Raw genomic sequence first — 18810 nt, 5'->3', positions numbered from 1 at the left:
ACACAATAGTAAAAAATAATAAATGAAGATCATTTATCCAATTCTATATCTCAACCTAATTAAAAAGTGACACTTTATTAAAAATACAAATTAGAAAAACAAAAATTAACATCTTTATAATTACAATTTGATTGGCTAAAAAATATGAGTATTGTTTGGGACATTCTATCATGCAAAAAGTGACAATAGACAAATTCCGTAAAAATTAAAGATTCCAGAACATGTGACATTGTATTCCCCCCTTAAAAATAAATAAAAAAGGCTCAGTATTTTTACCAATTCCTTTTGTTTGATATGATCCCATGATCTTTAAACTTGGTACACGATTCTTAGCTTCCCCGAATACCTACGGAATCCCGAGCAAACCGAGTGCGCACCAGCGCTGCATAGGTGCTATTGTGCGCACTTGGCATCGTATGCTACTAACTGAATCAAAACAGTGAAATCGAGAATCAGAGAGAAAAAGCATGGTTGATCTGTTTGCATGGCTCATATCCTTTTTCATCCTTATTGCCTTACTTGTCATCCTCATCTACCAGGTCAACCCCTGTTTTTTTCACTTATTTTTCTTTAGTTCCTCTTTTAATTTTATTTGAAAATCAAATTGAAAGCAATTTAAACCCCATTATGTAAAGATTGTTTCTTTGATTCAAGTACTCAACTGGGTATGTGTCCAATTCCAGAAAGTTTTTTTTAATTTTTTTAATTTTTTTAATTTTTTTATTGCTGTGTGGATAACTTGTATTGGGTGGAATGGAATGGTATGAGATAGAATGTTGCAAAGATTTCATAATATTGTCTGGATATTCAAGGATGAAATGGAAAAAACATGGTTTTAAATTGTGGTTACGGTTCAGAGGCCAACAAAACCTTAATATTTCGGTTTATGCTGCGGCCGCAGACCCGGATTTAAAACCTTTTCCATTCCATTATTTGGAAAATTGTAATGGAGGTGGATGGAATATGTTAATCATTCCATTCCTTCCAATTTAGGGGAAAAAGGTGGGGTTTAGGATGGAATAGATGTTGCCGAATGCCATTGCATTCCATCTTAATTTTTAAAAACCGAATCGCGATACCCAAGCATGTTCCATCCCTTTTCCAGCAATGAAGTAATTCATATTTGAAAGAAGATTAAAAAAAGGAAGTTTTATTTACTGACCACAAGAGAAGAAAATGTTTAAGAGAACCTTCTGTATGAAGGGGCTCCATTTGAGTGTTTCCTGAGATGTTTTTTCGTTAAGGTGTAATGGACATGTATTTTATTGATCAGGGTGCATGTATTACACTCTTTGTTCTATATACTTAACAAGCATATAAACATTTTATATATAAGAGTTGATATTATTAAAATAACTTTGTTGCATACTTGAAAATATGATTAAGTTGCATATGATTTTTGTTCTAATTTTGGAAAGAGGTGATATAAAAAGGATTTGGGAGAAATTGCTGGAGATTACCTAATTTTCTTATGCTTATGTTCTCGTGTCTTCACCTTGCTGTATCTCATATTTACAGATATAAGAGTTTCAGCTATTGTCCCTGTGTCCATATTGTATTAGTTCAATGTTTCTGCTTCAAGAGCCTTCTTAAGATGGTTTTAAGTGTTCTTCACAATACTAGCAAATCATGTTGTCATTAATTCATCGATATTTTCTCAAATGAACTTGGTTGCTATTGGTGCACTGTTAACCTTTCTTTGTCCCTCTCTTTTGATTTATCTGACAAACGCTGACTTTGTCCAACATTTGTTGCAGCTAATGTGCCTGGCAGACTTAGAATTTGATTATATAAATCCGTATGACTCCTCATCTCGAATAAACAAAGTGGTTTTGCCTGAGTTTATTACACAAGGTGTCCTATGCTTCTTCTACCTTGTAACGGGGCATTGGATTATGTCACTGTTCTGTGCTCCTTACCTCTACTATAATGTTAGATTGTAAGTGTTCCATCTACAATAAAAATAAGCTATGCAAATTTATTGTTCCTGATTGATACTGTTACTGAAGATATTGTGAAGATCTATTTAAGTGGAAATAATCCATGTATGCATACTATAATTTGATAGTGGGTCTGGGATGGCAATTTGAATTTGAAATCTTTGTATCCTTCAGCATTATGGTAGTGGGACTACCTAGAAAAAGTAACTTGTTGATGGCTCATGAAACAAGCCAATTTGATGTAGTTATAATATACGTTTTGGTTTATGCATTCATGGAGGTACTTAGCAGGCTACAAATTTGCTATTAGTAATTTTGTAAATGACTTAGGTTTCTTTTATAACCTCATTGAGGGGGAAATATATCCATGTGTGCGTAGTAGTTTAAGTCAGGGAGGGAGTTTAAATTTGAATTTGGGGTCTTTTCATTCTTCTGCATTTTAATTTGAGTGTAGGATTGGTAAGTGAAGATGATCGGACTGATTAACCCAATTGTTGTACTAGATGGTAGTCATATTCATTTATTCACTGTATTTCTGTATGATTTGGTTTGAGTTGTTTTGATTTGTGAGTTTTGGGTGAGTCTCAGTCCAATGATAAGGTTGATATTAAGTGACCAAGAGGTCACAAATTCAAATCCTAGAATCAACCTTTATGCTTGTGAGGGTAAGGTTGTGTACAACTAGGTGGGAGCCGAGTGCACTGGGCGCTCTTTATGTTTTGATTTGTGAGCATAATAAAGATTTTTGGCAGTGTTTTTCTTTTATCAGTTGTATGATTTAGCCCCAAAGGCTAACTGCTTTTATTTACCCCCTAAGTCTCATCTTAGTTATATGACTACTTAAGTTATGTTATTTACTCCTTTAATTGATATCTTGAAAAAGGTCATAACATTTATCATATAATTGATTCACCATTGGTAGGTAATCAAAAAACCGAATCAAACTAGGATCAGTAATTCATTTATTCTGTTTAATAAGTTCAAATTGCCTCAGTTTGGTTTCGAAAATTTGAGGATTATTGAATGCTTGTATGGTGCAATTTGAATTTTAAACAGAACCAAACTCAAACATAGAAAAAGGAGTGAGATACTGATGCATGAGATAAAAGTTAATAGCAATAAGTATTTTGCTCTATATGTTAAGATAATTGCGAAGCAGTCTTACAGTTTTAGATGTGTTAGTTGGTTCTCAGATATCAACTGCGTAACTTGAGGGACTTATCTTTTGATAAAAAAGATATATTATTAGATTAGAAGATAGAAGATTATAGGCTAAGAATAAGACATACTCAAAATAAAAAAGAAACAAAAACTATCAACACACCATGCAACAAAGCATATAAGTTCTTCTGTATGTCTACCAAAGAAACACCACTAAAAGCCCATGCGCAGAACACTAAAGCAAAGCCAAAAATTTCACCCTATCCTAAACAAGTCAAGAGAAGAAATGGAGTCATAGAAATTTCTGTTGTTCCTTCCCACCAAAAGATAGCATAAACAGAGAGCACTGCCACAGAATTTTGGCATCTGTATGTGTGCCAAAACCATTTAGTTAGGAGAAAAGCATCCCAAGTCCAAATGGCAGATCCATGACTCACCTATCCCAAACAAACTTTTCCAAAGCACTTTTGTCACTGAGAAAAGTGAAAAGAGATGTGGCCAACTTTTGGAATCTGAACCACATCGTGCACATATTAGGAATAAAAGAGGTTAGAGTTTTGCACTTATAGAGCATGTTGTTGGTGTTAATCCTGTTAAAAACGATGGACTAGGCAAAAGCTTCAACCTTTGAGGGAGCTTTGGACTTCCAAAAGAGACCTGTTTGAGTTGTGAGTAAGTGTCAAGAATGGACAAAAAGATTCGCATGTGAACATTCCCGAGGGATCATGGACCCAAATTCTAGAATCAGGAAAAAAGAGTAGGATCAATTAAGACCGAAGAAACTGTAGCTCAATAACCTCCCTACCATGCAAATTTCTAAATAGAATGGAGGTTCTAAGAGAAATTAACTTGAGAGTAGAACCGATAAACAGGGGCATTATGTAGAGAGGAAAGATGAAAGAGTTTTGGAAAAAGACTCTATTAGAGGGTATTGCCAACCGAAACATCTTCCTCAAAGTTAATATGAGAATCACCCATAACTTCAAAGGGGAGTGAGGGTTAAAAGAAGGTAAACCCTGAGAAATGAATTTCCAAGGACCGACATGAGTGCCTCCTCTCACTGAGTTGGTATTCCACCCATTAGATGCCAACCATACTTGCTACAAATGCTTTGGTGCCATAAAAAGGATGTATTTGTAGGAAATCACCAAAGCCACTTAGTTATCAATGCTTTATTCTTGGAAACTAAATTAGTCACACCTAAGACCCCCTCCTTCTTTGCTTTACAACAATCTCCCAACTAACAAGGTGGTAATGCCTTGAATAACTCCCCAGACCAAATGAAATCACACATAACTTTACTCATAATCTGACTACCAAAAGAGAAAAATTCCACCCTTTTAGAAATTTAATTGCTTTAAAAATTATAAACCACCAGATCCAAAAAGGATAAAGTATGCAGATTACCTCCGAAAAGAATGCAAAGATAGGTGAGAAACCACTAAAGAATTCAGCAACTTGCTAAAGAAGCAAAAGCACCTAAAGATTTACTATCTACACTCGCACTAGTCAGACCGTTTTAGACAAGTTAACCTTAAGACTAGAGGTAAGCACGTAAATTCAGAATAGACAAAATGTTAACAAAAAAGTTAGCATCAGGTTTCAAGAAATACACTATATCATCAACAAACTGAAGATGAGAGTCAAAAGTGACCCATTGCTGCTCTGCCCTGCAACAACATAGTCTAATGATATTACATACATATACATCTTAAAGCTGCCGTAGAAGAGTCATTCATGTTTGTCAGTTGTCAGTTGTTGCGAGTTTTTCTATTGATGGTTTTTGCTACTTGGTGAATCGAAGGAGATGTATCTTTTGTAATTTTCTTTAATCATGCTCAATATCTTAATATATGGAATGTGCTTAGCATGGTTATGCTAATTTCATAATCTACTCTCTTAATCCTTTCAACAGGTACAGACAAGGAAAGCATCTGGTTGATGTTACAGAGATATTCAACTTACTCCCGCAGGAAAAGAAGCAGCGGCTGATCAAACTCTTTTATCTTGTTTTTCTCCTTTTCCTGTCGATATTTTGGTATGGTATCTCGAAAAAACAGCATTGTTCTCATTCAAAAAAAGAGGTGTTATTAACTTGTTATGCTTACATGTGCATACTTTGCTACAGGATGATCTACACATCATTGGATGACCATGATGACTAATCAGAGTTCATTGCTTGTTTTGTGGGGTGCTACCTGGATATTTCCATTGCGTGAAAGTACCCGACATGCGCGGTAGAGAGCAGCTAATTATATCAAATGTTGGACACCATTGTGGACTAACGTGTACTTTTAGGCGCGAGTTGCATGCTTGTTTCAATTGTTGGACTATAGGCTTTACAATATTTATATTAATACACTTCCTGCAGTTTCATTGCCTCATAGCCTGGACATTATGTGCTTATTTTATTTATATTTTCGCTTTCTTTTATATTCGTAGATGGCACTAGGAAAACAATGTTGTGAGAGGTATGAGACTTTTGAGTAGTAAGTTCAATCGTCTCTACTTGTCATTGTACCAAAAAAGCATTGCGCATGAGGAATGTTATTCCTACAAAATTTGAATCATGACTTTGGGTTTGACTTTTGTGACAAGTATTTATCAAACACTTCATTGCTAGAGATGCTTTTAGAGTTTTAAGCAACTCTTTTGCCTCATGGTGCATTTGATATTTTATTTCCCCCTAGAACTTAGGAGGGGGTTCATTGGCTCTCTAATTCTCATGCTAGGCTATTCCTTATGCTGTAGTGGAAGTGAGGGAAACCTCTCTTGCATTAGTTCATTCAAAAGGTATGTATGATTCATTTTGATGCTTGATAGCTGATAGTGATAGACTTACGAGAATGGATCTACTTACTCTAAGAATAAAGTAAGTGAGAAAAGCTTATTCTACATATTAGCCATCAATTGTAGGAAAATTCAATGGATTGAATTAGTGAGTAGATCTAAATTATTAGATTTTCTTAGAATGAATGACTAAGATGTGGAGTATGTTTTTTTCCTGGACTTACATTTTATTGTTTAGATTTTTGATGCTTTGTTGGTTGGGAAACATAGGAATGAAACTATGTTGAGTTATGATAGTAACTATTGGTTGATGGTGTTGGTTTGGAAGTTACAAACTTGTGCCTGATCTCTCTGCACTGAGACAAATTTACGTATTACATGAGACAACAGCTGTAGGTTGCTTGTTTGTAAATTAGACTCCATGAATGTCTAAATCAGAAGACTCCTTTCCCCACACACGTTTTGGGGATGTATCTTATGAGAATGACCAACTTATATGAGAGTGAGATGAATAATTCTCAACTATTTGATTGAAATCAATGATTAAATTAGAAGCTACTTTTAAAATCAAGGGCTCATTAAGACATTATGGCAAACATATTGTTGACTATAAATTTAAAATACTCGAAAACTCAACCAAAAACATGCTGAACAAGCATAGAATTATATTCAAAAAAGTATTAGTGTGTAGGATATAAAAAGTATTAGTGTGTAGGATATTTAGTTAACTACTTATATAAATTTCGTAACATGAAAGAAAGAGTGCTCCAAGAAAATCAAGAAAAATGGAAAATCACATTTTGTTAACATAATAATCAATGTTATTAATATCGTATCGATTATCAAATTGATTAGAGTATTGGTATAATGATATGCTGGTTCAACTAATGTTCATTAATTAAACCGCATGTGAGTGAAGTTAGATATAAATATATAATATATTAACATTAATGTTGAAAAATCAATAAAAACCCAATTTTTTGATTAAAAAATTATTTTTAAATAAAAATCAGCCGGTATGACTGTATGGTTCAATCGAAAACTATTCAGTATAACCGGTTTCGACTAGTATGATTGCATGACCGATATGATTATTGTATCGTACTAGTATTGAGATCGGTTGAATCGGACAACATGAACCAATTTTTACAATACTGATAAAAACATTATGGCACATCTTCCACAGTTTTGATTGTCTTTTGACATTTTTTATACTATGAGAAAAATCTATAAAAACACTATTATATGCTCTATTTGGTTGATGGAAGAAAATAGAAGGAGAGAAGATAAAAAGAAAGAGGAAGAGAAAAAATAAAGTGAGGAGAAAGAGAGTAGATTTTGATAGTTGTTTGGTATAAGAGAAAGAGTAGAGAAAGAAAAGTAATATTTGTTGTATAGACTATGATATCCTTGCCATATTAACTTTAACACTAAATTATAATTTAAAAATAATTTTATTACTAAAATTAATAAATACACTTTTTTAAAATTATTTTGAAATTTAATTAAAAGAATAGCTATACATTAAATACTTAGAAACATATACAAATTTAAGTGTTTTTTCAATTTTATGTGTTATTATAATTTTTTGAAAACGAGGACAAAATTGTCATTTACTAAATTCAAACTCTCGTTTATCACTTTCTCTTCTCACGTGAGGAGAAGAAAATTATGGTGGGACCCACCATAATTTCTTCTCTCTTCCCTCTTCTTCTCTTCAACCAAACAAGAGAGAAATGAAAACTCTCTTCTTATTCTCTCGCTCATCTTCTTTCCACTCAAAATCACCCCAACCAAAGTCTAGCTATGCTTTATGCCTATTGTAAGTCATTAATACGAACTATTTCTTATGACTTACTTATTATTTTATTTATAGTGAGATAATACTTTTATCTTTAAAAATAAAACAAAAATAAGAAATTATCTCTTTAATTGAGAGGATATTTGTCCAATTTTAACAAAGTTATTCTTTTAAAACAATTTGCTAAAATATCATATCTAATGCTATTATTAAATAGTACGAAAAGTTCAAAACTTTTTTAAAATCGATGCACCGTTGGTATAAATTTTTTTAGACGGTTAATACATTATTCACTATTGATTTGTATTACTTTTTTTAATAGTTAATAATAATTAACACATGAATTATGAATCATTTACTTATAGTGTAAAAAATATTGAGTATATACATATTAAATCCAACTTTTAATAACTACATGGTAGAAGCTTACAATTTTTCTTCTCTCATGTCATCAAAAACCTTTCCTATAAAAAAATAAATAAAAATTAATCAAACTTGAAATTCTTTATTGAATTACAGAATTTTATTAAATTAAAAAAAAAAATCAGATGGGACTAGATTAGAGATTATACACTATATAGAGAGTATAATCAAAACCACATCGTCTCCATCTCAATTCATCTTTATCAATATTTCAATCTCCCTCATATTCAGGTTTTCAAGCAAGCAAAGACAAGTGCTTTTCCCTTATCTTCTATATTCTTTACCTCCAAAAATGGCGGTCGCACCTTTTACGACCGTTTCCGCTTCTCGTTCCTGTCCTCCTTCTCCTAGGTTTAACAAATTCAATTTCTCTATCGTATTTTTTTTCGTTGATTACAGTTCGTAGAAACCTTGAACTAATTAATTCTAACTTTTTTTAATCTCTATTTTTTTTTCTGTTTTGTGATTATAGTTGTGGCACGAAACTCTACTCAGGATTGAAGCTTCAATCTGGAAGTGTGTCTTTAAATCCCTCGCGTTATCATAATCTTGTTGTGATTGGTTGGTTCCTCACAATTTTCACTTTTTCAATTGCAGGTCTTTTTAGTTCGTCTAAACCTAATGTCACTGCTGCATTTTATGGAAAAGTTTACAAGAGTCTTCAGCTCCGGTAATTCTTGCTTACAATTCTGTTTGGTTATGCCAAGTTTTGATTGATTTATTTATTTATTATTGTTATTATTTAAATTTGATGCATGTTGGTGTAATGTTTTTACACAATTAACCAATCCCTACTTGGTTGGGAGTTAGTATGAGTTTGCGGCCATTTATTTTTAATGTTGTAGCACTATATGATTTGAATGATGTTGTTATATTGACAGTACATTCAAATAAATTCCTATTGTTGTTTTGTTTTTTGCAAGTTAAAACATAAATGACATAGTTTTCAGCTTGGAGTATGGTTTATATAGAATTGGTGCCATCTTTGTTGTGGCTAAACCTTGCAGAATAAACTGTAACATGAACAATGTTGTTATACATTTGAATTGCCACTCTCAGCAAGAATTATATGTGCAAGTAATCGATTGTGTGACTAGAATTGTACTTATGCAACCCAAACCTTTCCTGAAAGGAAGACTTTTTCGTCACTCTAATTCTTTTCCCCTCTCTGCAACTCATTTTGGAATGGGAGTTAATAATTTTTATTGTCGTTTTATACTTGATGGTTGTGGTTCGTTGCTTTATTTTGAAACTTCATACCTGGCACATTTACAACCTCTCTGATTCATGATATCTGCAATACAGTGCTTTTATTCCAATGCAGTTTTCCTTGGTGCAAGAAGCAAGCCCAAGCACATCTTTATTATTTATTATGGTTATCACTATTTTTGTATAGTGAGTAGTTTTAAACTGCAATTGAGTTCATAGTAGGGATAACATGAGATATTATCTATCATAATTAGTTTTTTATTAAAATGTGAATTGTGAAGTGCATTCTATACTTATAATCTGAGCCTGGCGAAAGGAATAAAACATGGTTTATGCCATTTGAGGACACACAATGTCACACTTTGTAGAAGAGTTTGTCATATATGTTATGTATATCATTGAATTAAGAGATTGAAACAAATATATGTCATGACTCATGAGATTGATGCAAGCAGTATAATTTTTTGACGTTTTCAGGTATCCTAACCAGAAACCAGCCAGGGCACAAATTCATATGATGCCTATAGGTACCCCTAGAGTTCCCTATAGGACACCTGGTGAAGGAACTTGGCAATGGGTTGATTTATGGAATGCTCTTGTAAGTCATTAAGCCTTAATGTGTATCATTAATTTTACAATATATGCATATAGAAGATATCAGTGTCCTTTGCGTCAGAGGTATAGACAATCATTATTAACATGCAAATATCTAACTTCCTTTATATTTTCATATCTTTTTTAAAACTCTTAAAAAACCATCAAGTTATTGGATGCAGTATCGAGAACGTGTTATCTTCATTGGGCAAAACATAGATGAAGAGTTTAGTAACCAAATATTGGCAACCATGCTGTATCTTGACAGCATAGATAATGCCAAGAAGCTCTATATGTACATCAATGGCCCTGGTGGGGATGTAAGTCTCTCGTGACTATAGTGTTAGATGATTTATCAATCAAATGCTGCTCTTTCCTGCTTCATCTTGTTAATTAATCATGTCTTTGCAACTTTTGCAGCTTACACCAAGCATGGCTATCTATGACACCATGCAGAGCTTACAAAGTCCAGTAGCCACCCATTGTGTTGGCTATGCCTATAATCTTGCCGCATTTCTTCTTGCAGCTGGAGAAAAGGTACTATATTATCACGCTGTCCATTAATACAACCAGTCTAAATTTAAGTTTGTCATATTGAGGGGTTTTATACTTCTATGCTGAGAGACTTTGAATCACAATATAATTAAACATGACTTGTGTTGTATGGACTTCGGACTTGTCTACAAGAGAGTTATATCTGCATCATGTATTTGTATTACTGGTTCATCACCATTAATATCATTTATGGCCACAAGTGTACCTGACACATGTCTTTTATATTTATTGTTATGTTTTATGGATCAACATATTATCTGTATCTTCAGTTATGTTACTGTATGTTATAACTAAAAAGTTGGAAATGTATGAAGTTTTAAATGGTAATAACAAAATGATAAGAAAATTGAGAGAGAAGGAACAGTAAGTCAGTAACACAGAGTTACTTTGTTAGTTTATGTCTTAAATTCTTTCCTATTTATACTCCTAAGCTCTTTATGCTCCAATTTTTTGTGTCATCATGTTCATGTCTAGGTGGTTTCATATGATGTGTGTCATATGTCATTAACGTTTTGTGTTATTCTACTGTATTAAGGGAAATCGCTTTGCAATGCCTCTTTCAAGAATTGCTCTGCAATCTCCAGCAGGAGCTGCTCGTGGTCAGGTATATCTATTTTTCGTCTGGGATTAGGTTCATTATCAGTTTTCACATGTATGAATGGGATTGGTTTTACTTTTGATGCTACTAACATCATGAAAATTGTCAGGCTGATGACATTCAAAATGAAGCAAATGAACTACTTAGAATCAGAGATTACCTCTTCAAGGAGTTGGCTAACAAAACAGGTCAGCCTGTTGAGAAGGTGAGTTCACTCAAGAAATACATTTGTGTAGCTTCTGTTGTATCCCATGACTATTTATTTACTTGACGAAATTACTCAAAGCAAGACAGGAAAAAAATAATGGGTACTAGAAAAGTCATAAGCTTTTCTTTGGGGGATGTAGTCTAGTTGAACCTTGACGCTTCAACCAGTTTGTGCTTTTTCAACCTCAATTAAGTTTTTGAGCTTCTTAGTATAAAAAACTAAGAATATGAAAAGAGGTGCTTGATTTTTTTCTTCTTATTTTCATTTTACTTGAATTTCTTATTATTTACAAAATGCCTACTTGTTTTCATTCCGATTCCTTTTTTAATTTTGTCCTGTGAAGAAAATAGTACAAACAATTTCCAAAGAATTTCAAAAACAGGGAACCCAATGAAAACATCACATTTTTTGTAGCCATGACGAAATAATTAAAATATATATACTGAAAAATGGAAGCAGAGAACGTAGCAAGCACCTAGGAGCTTTATTAGGTTCAAAACTAATTTTCAATGCATCTCTTCAGATTACCCAAGATCTGAGCAGGATGAAACGCTTCAATGCACAGGAGGCTCTCGAATATGGGCTAATCGATAGAATTGTCAGGCCACCCCGGATTAAGGCTGATGCACCTCGCAAGGATGCAGGGACAGGTCTTGGTTAAGAACTCATGATTTGCCACCCATATTGCTGAACAGTAGAATCACATGTTTGCCATGCTTGCCATGCTTTATTTCCTTCATAATTTTGGCAATTGTATAATAGTTGGAATGTTGGATAGTTAGAACTTGCTGGCTAGATATTGATGTTTGTTGAAAAATTAGAAATGGGTAAATTTTAATTCTTATTGAAAGTGTCAACCTACGGTAACTGAAGTTGTTGAGGATCTCTATAACAACCCTTGGCTTTATTTTCCCTTGCAATATTACCTACCCTTTAATGAGATTTGAGCAAGTGGCAGAAAGGCTTGAGGTTTTGGCTTTAGGCTTGTAACACAGTGGTTGCTTCAATTAGTAGAACAAGACATACTTATTTTTATGTTTGTCTTTTTCCAATGCTGTTTCTGCTTCAGTGCTTTTGGCTGTTTCGTTTTTTTATCCTGCATTTCGAAGTTCCATATGAAAGAATCATTTTAAGTCACAAGGCTACTAAATTCGGACTTCTCAGCTGAGGCTTATACATTACAATAGGACCATAATTATTACTTCGAATATTACTGAATATGATATTTTGGAAATGGGTTTATTTTATGTATTCTTGTCTCGTGGTAAATGAAGGAGAGATATTAAAAAATATTGTATAAGTGTGATGGAATTAAGATTTTGTTGCTGGCATCCCTGTTCATGTTGATGGAACTACCTTGACTTGACCACAAATCCTAGAACCAAACAATTGAGATTGTTAAATTTATTTTGTATGCTTTGTTGTCCATATCTTACTTTTATATGACAGGGCAATGTTAAGAGAATAGGAGAGAAACCATACTAATTGTTCTTAACGTTGTTCTTTATAGAATAAGAAGCTTTTTATTTTGTTCTTTATTGTGATATTTTTATTTTATGAATTTTGTTCTAAAACAAAAATGAGGAGAGAGAAATAAGAATAATGAGAGAACGAAAAAGTTAAATATTTGGTTAAGAATGAGCTAGGTTGTGAGATTCAAATAAAAATAAGAATGATGATTGTCATTGTGAAGAAAAAGTAAATATTTTTATTTTATGGGGAGTTATAATAAATTATAAAATAATGTATGAGACCCAAATAAGAATGGAAATGTTGTTTATCATTGTAGTTGCTCTAAGAGTCGGTTGCATTTAATATTTAGAGAATCTAAGTGTTTATTTGTAAGTCGGATTTTGGAGGGGAATAAAGAGAAAATAAAGGTTTCATAACCATAAAAAACATTTTGAGATAAAAAATCATCTAAAACATTCGATTTCTCTTTTTTTCTTTCTAAAATTCAACTCACAAGCAAACTTTAAATTTAAATTAAATTTAAATTGCTTTTAATAAAGAAAATTCAATGTTAATATTTGTGAAGGCAGTGTCCTAATTACACTCTTTAATGAGTGTCTCCTACTACCATATGTTTGTAATTAGTTGGAAAAAAAAATATTGAAGTTAAAGTTAATTATTAAGTATTTTTTTGATCAATTAATAGCTTATGACACATTAAGTGACATAAATTATGGGATGCTTCCCTCTTTAATGGGTACATATCTGATGTCCCACAAGTTGTGCCACTACATTTATTATTAGTTGTGATTAGTCAGAAAAATAATTAATTATTATTTTTTAACTAAAATATATTTTTTCAATCAATCACATACTAAGTAACAATTTGTGAAATAATAGATGTGTTCCCAGCTTTAATACAATGTGGGATGATACGAAAAATACATAAAGAAACCCTTCTCTATTCTTTCCTTCCTATATGTCAACTTTTTATATTATCTCCTTTGTGTAAGAGATACATATTGAGCTTTGTCCCACCAAAAAAGTTATATATAACCTGTTGGATCAGACCGCGACCGGGGAGCCTCCAACCACCGGGGAGTTCCATTGTTACATGGGTATGGGAAGAGTGAAGAGTCACAAGTGAGACACCACGTCTTGAACCAAAACCTTAAGGCATTAGTTCCATGGGCTTTTCCTTCTTATAAACTCTTTCACTCCTCCTTGCATATCCAATGTGGGACTTCACACTTGAATAAACCCAACAATCTCCCCCTCAAGTGTGGGTACCACACACTTTCCGGTCCGCTCCCCCTTGAGTCCACCATGTCCCAGCCGAACCATCGGCTCTGATACCACTTTGTTGTAGCGGAATACACATGGAGAAAACTAAATAGAGAAAATGACACCGAGAAATTAACGTGGTTCAGCAATTTGCCTACATCCACGGTTGAAGAGCAACAATGATATTATCACTATGATAAAAGAGAATTACAAGTTCACTCAAGTGTTTCACTCACTTCCCAAAACCCAAGTACACCCAATATCACTCTCACTCAAGTATATCTTAAACACTAAAATATTCCTCACAATATTAGAACAAAAGAAGAAGAGAGAATATGCACTAAAGCTAGAATATTGGTCCTTGAGGATCCTATGGCCAAAAACAAAGATGCTTCACCACAACCTCTTCTTCTCATTGGCTACAAAAGAGGTTACACTATAGCCACTCATTTTACTTGGCCACAAGAAGGTTTCATCATAGCCACTTCTTTTGCCACATCATTCTCTTTTTCTTTTAAACCAATATTTAATAAATCTCCACCTTGGCTAAAAAACTATCATAACTATTTTCATGTTGCTCTTCTTCATGCCCACTAGAGATTCTGGACATCAATCAAGTCCAGACAATGTCTGAACTTCGTTGTTGGAACTGGCTTCATCATCATGTCATCAGGATTATTTGCACTCGGTATTTTCTCCACTTTAACAATTCCTTTTCTTTGTGTAAAACCTTTGTCCACTAATCGCGCTTTGAATCTTGCATCTTCAACTCCAGGAATTACTTCCTTCTTCTTGAAGACCCATTTGCATCCAACAACCTTTTGAGACTTTGATCGTTTCTTAAGAACCCAAGTATGATTCTTATGAAGAGACTCAATTTCCTCTCTCATGGCAGAAATCCATTTGGAAGCTTCTTTATTGTTGATAGCTTCTTCATATGATTGTGGCTCACAATTGCTGATATCATCAGCAACATTTAGAGCATAAGACACCAGATCAGCATAACCATATTTCTCAGGAGGTTTTATATGTCTCCTTTGCCTATCCCTAGCCAACTGATAATGTTGCAATTGGGATACATCACTACTAGTAGATGCATCATGAACTTCTTCTTCTTGATCAAATGTATTTTCCTTCGTTGGCTCCACCTCAAACTCCACCTCAAACTCCACCTTCTCCGAGATACTAGGGTCTTTGTTTTCACTTGAAGACTCTTTATGAGGCTTTAGCATTTCAGCTTCATTAAAAGTAACATCCCTACTGATAATACATTTTCTTTTCTCTGGCCACCACAACTTATATCCTTTTACACCATCAGGATATCCAAGAAAAATGCATTTCAATGCTCTTGCATCAAGTTTTCCTTCTTTGTTATGAGCATATGCAGGGCAACCAAATATCCTCAAATTATCATAATTTGCAGGAACACCCGACCACATCTCTTCTGGAGTTTTAAAGTCAATAGCCGTTGATGGACATCTGTTGATCAAGTAACAAGCTGTATTGACAGCTTCCGCCCAGAATTGTTTTGGCAATCCAGCATTTGACAACATACACCTTGTCCTTTCAAGTAAGGTTCTGTTCATCCGTTCTGCAAGTCCATTTTGTTGAGGAGTGTGCCTCACAGTATAATGTCTGACAATACCATGATCCTTGCAAAAGTTTCCGAATTCTCTGCTACAAAACTCTAGGCCATTGTCAGTTCTCAGTCGCTTGATCTTCCTCCCAGTTTGCTTTTCGATCAAGGTGAGGACCCCACAAGTCAGAATGTACATAGTCCAACGTGCCTTTTGTTCGATGAACTGCATTGTTGAATTTTATTCGACATTGCTTCCCAAAAATGCAATGTTCACAGAAGTCTACCTTCCCGACTTGTTGACCACATAGCAATCCTTGCTTGGCCAACTCGGCTAGGCCTCTTTCACTAACATGACCCATTCTTAGATGCCACAATTTGGTGACATCATAATCACTTGTTGATGAGACAGCAGCAACACCCGTGATTGTGTTTCCTTGTAGCATGTAGAGACTATTCTTTTTCTTTCCTTTCATTACAACCATAGCGCCTTTAGATATTCTTATAGCTCCACCTTCACCTTTGTAGCTATAACCTTTTGAATCTAGTGTTCCCAAGGAAATCAGATTTTTCTTCAATTCTGGAACATGCCTTACATCTGTCAACGTCCTTACGATTCCATCGAACATCTTGATTCTAATTGAGCCGATGCCAATGACCTTGCAGGGAGCATTATTTCCCAAAAGGACCTTGCCCCCATCTAAGGGTTGGTAAGTTGAAAACCAATCCTTAATGGGACACATGTGATATGAGCATCCAGAATCAAGTACCCATTCATCTTTTGAATCGTGCTCTGAGACTATTAGTGCATCTGCACTATCATAGTCATTTGCTACAGCTGCATCTCCATATTCACAAATCTTTTCCTTGCCTTTGCGCTCTGGACAATTCTTTCTTATATGACCTTCCTTATGACAATGAAAACATTTATACTTTCTAGGTTTCGCTTTAGACTTGGACCTAGATTTCCCTCTTTCACCAAATTGATTTCGCCTCTCTGTTCTTCCTCTGGCAAAAAGACTATCACCTGAGCCTTCAGATCTCGAATATGATACTCTTTTCTTCAGTTCTTTTGAGTGCAACGCCGCCTTTACTTCGTCTAAGGTCAGATCTTCTCGACCATACATCATGGTGTCGATGAAGTGCTCATAAGAACTTGGAAGGGAACATAGTAGAAGAATTGCTTGGTCTTCATCTTCAATTTTAACATCAATATTCTTTAGATCAAAATTGCACTATGTGCTCTTTCCAGGTTTTCATCATTCTCGTCCTCGGTCAGACTCTGTGGTAACTTGTTTCTATCTTCCAAGGCTTTTCCCAAGCCTTGATGAACTAGTAGAGCCAGTATTAGATCAGACAATGCTACAAACACAGAGTCTACGAGCTCTGATACCAGTTGTTGGACCAGACCGCGACCGGGGAGCCTCCAACCACCGGGGAGCTCCATTGTTACATGGGTATGGGAAGAGTGAAGAGTAACAAGTGAGACACCACGTCTTGAACCAAAACCTTAGGGCATTAGTTCCATGGGCCTTTCCTTCTTATAAATTCTTTCACTCCTCCTTGCATATCCAATGTGGGACTTCACACTTGAATAAATCCAACATAACCTTTTTTTTTTTCTTCTAAACGTATCATTTATGTACATAAATCATCGAAACTACAAAGCTTTCACTACGGCTAATGCAGAATTGAGCTGTTTTAAAGAAAAAAAATGTGAGATACTAAACAAAGAATTACTATATACATCTAAATCATATGTCCAAGCTATACTTATTCTGGAGCACATATTCTATTCCATATTTTATGCCACTCAATGTATTACGAGTTATGATTGGTTGAAATAATATATTTAAGTTAAAAATTTAATTATTAAATATTTTTCTGATCAATCATGTCTCGTGGCACATGAAATGATACTATCGTGGGACAGAAAACGTATTCCCTAGTTATACTTATCCTTATACATCTATCTCATATGTCCAAGCCATAATTATACTTATCCCATTGTTTCTCTTCAATCCACCCTTTGTATACCTTGGCAATGAAGTTTTCAATTCTTGTCTTCAAATTGTCATCATACTCTTCTTGCTTTGTAATTTCATTAGTATAGTCAACACCTTCATCTTTATTATAACCTTGCGATTTACAATACTCATCACCATTTTCATTAACTTCATCATCATCGGTTTCGTACTCTAAAATGCCTTCTTGTGTTTCTCCCCCGGCCTCAAATATGGAAGGAAAAACAAAAACCTTATCAATATCAGCCGAAGCTGGTTTGCGACTTCCATCACTTACGGCGAAAATGATTGCGTTAATCATGGAAAACACTAGAAAACAAATTGATGAGATTGACTTGAGAACTAAGATTCCAACTATAGTCAAAATCACAAGTATTAGTATCCTATCCAATTCCACGACCATATCTACAAACAATTTGGTGATCATGCTTGTATGTCTTTTGCTTCAACTTTGAACACCTTGACATATATTTATGCTGTTTTTTTTCTTGAATACTTCATAGGGTTTTCTTAACAATACCCTTAGAGGATTATTTCGTGGAAAGCTAGATAGAGTGTGTTAGTGGAAAAAGTAGATCATAATGGAATAGAAGCCCCCAAGCATTAATAAGCATTTAATTTTCCTCCTACGTTATAGGAAACTTCCTTTTAGCGCAAACACGGGCTTTCAGCTACGGCCTGTGGCCTGCATAGATAAATTTTGTCGCATGTGAAAAGAAAACGAAAATAATAATAATACTTCAATTAGCTTCTAAATAATTAAAATGATCATTTCAACAACAAAATTGTTTATCCTATATTAAAATATATTTTTACACCTTCACTCCTTTCTTATCTCTTTCCCCCACCATATCATTGTTAGATATTTCATGATGATTGGTGAAATACTAATATAGAATCTTGAATATCATGATTCTCACACATAATATAAAACAAGAATAAAAAGTCATACCTGAATCCATGTTGTCTAATCTACTTTGATATACCTTTTGAGAGAGTTTTGGTATGATGATATTCCTCAATCAAATCTTTAATTCCTTTTGAGACTTTCATTTTCTCTCTGATGGGGAGAGTTGAAAACTATTTGTGATTAGGTGTATTGGGGATCATAAGTGTTCTTCCCTTATGTGTTAACTTATAGGCATAGTTATTAAAACCGTACCGTACCGGCCGGTTCAACCGGAAAACCGGCGAA

At 34.1% G+C, this 18810-nt stretch overlaps 2 protein-coding genes across 3 annotated transcripts; both read left to right on the top strand.

Moving 5' to 3' along the window:
- Positions 271–5533, top strand: LOC109350012 (protein cornichon homolog 4-like). Its single transcript, XM_019591111.1, has 4 exons — positions 271–539; positions 1758–1939; positions 5017–5139; positions 5230–5533. The coding sequence occupies exons 1-4, from the start codon at positions 468–470 to the stop codon at positions 5264–5266; spliced, it is 414 nt and encodes a 137-aa protein (XP_019446656.1). The 5' UTR covers positions 271–467; the 3' UTR covers positions 5267–5533.
- Positions 8306–12224, top strand: LOC109350011 (ATP-dependent Clp protease proteolytic subunit-related protein 2, chloroplastic-like). 2 transcript variants are annotated; one of them, XM_019591109.1, is made up of 10 exons: positions 8306–8466; positions 8588–8631; positions 8713–8785; positions 9802–9922; positions 10101–10238; positions 10339–10455; positions 11009–11077; positions 11181–11276; positions 11803–11947; positions 12032–12224. In XM_019591109.1, exons 1-9 carry the CDS (start codon positions 8408–8410, stop codon positions 11938–11940), a joined length of 855 nt encoding a protein of 284 aa, XP_019446654.1. In that variant the 5' UTR covers positions 8306–8407; the 3' UTR covers positions 11941–11947; positions 12032–12224. The 2 variants fall into 2 exon arrangements, with proteins under 2 accessions (XP_019446654.1, XP_019446653.1); XM_019591108.1 differs by having other exon boundaries at positions 11803–12224.

Source organism: Lupinus angustifolius, chromosome LG06, assembly GCF_001865875.1.
Source record: "Lupinus angustifolius cultivar Tanjil chromosome LG06, LupAngTanjil_v1.0, whole genome shotgun sequence".
Taxonomy (NCBI): Eukaryota; Viridiplantae; Streptophyta; class Magnoliopsida; order Fabales; family Fabaceae; genus Lupinus; species Lupinus angustifolius.
This window is presented reverse-complemented; position numbering and strand designations above follow the sequence as displayed.

Coding starts and splice junctions, on each gene's coding strand:
- LOC109350012 (XM_019591111.1), top strand. CDS start 468: ATGGTTGATCTGTTTGCATGGCTCATATCCTTTTTCATCCTTATTGCC. Junction 1,940..5,016: donor CTCTACTATAATGTTAGATT/GTAAGTGTTCCA, acceptor TCCTTTCAACAG/GTACAGACAAGGAAAGCATC. Junction 5,140..5,229: donor CTTTTCCTGTCGATATTTTG/GTATGGTATCTC, acceptor ACTTTGCTACAG/GATGATCTACACATCATTGG.
- LOC109350011 (XM_019591109.1), top strand. CDS start 8,408: ATGGCGGTCGCACCTTTTACGACCGTTTCCGCTTCTCGTTCCTGTCCT. Junction 10,456..11,008: donor TTCTTGCAGCTGGAGAAAAG/GTACTATATTAT, acceptor TACTGTATTAAG/GGAAATCGCTTTGCAATGCC. Junction 11,078..11,180: donor CAGGAGCTGCTCGTGGTCAG/GTATATCTATTT, acceptor GAAAATTGTCAG/GCTGATGACATTCAAAATGA.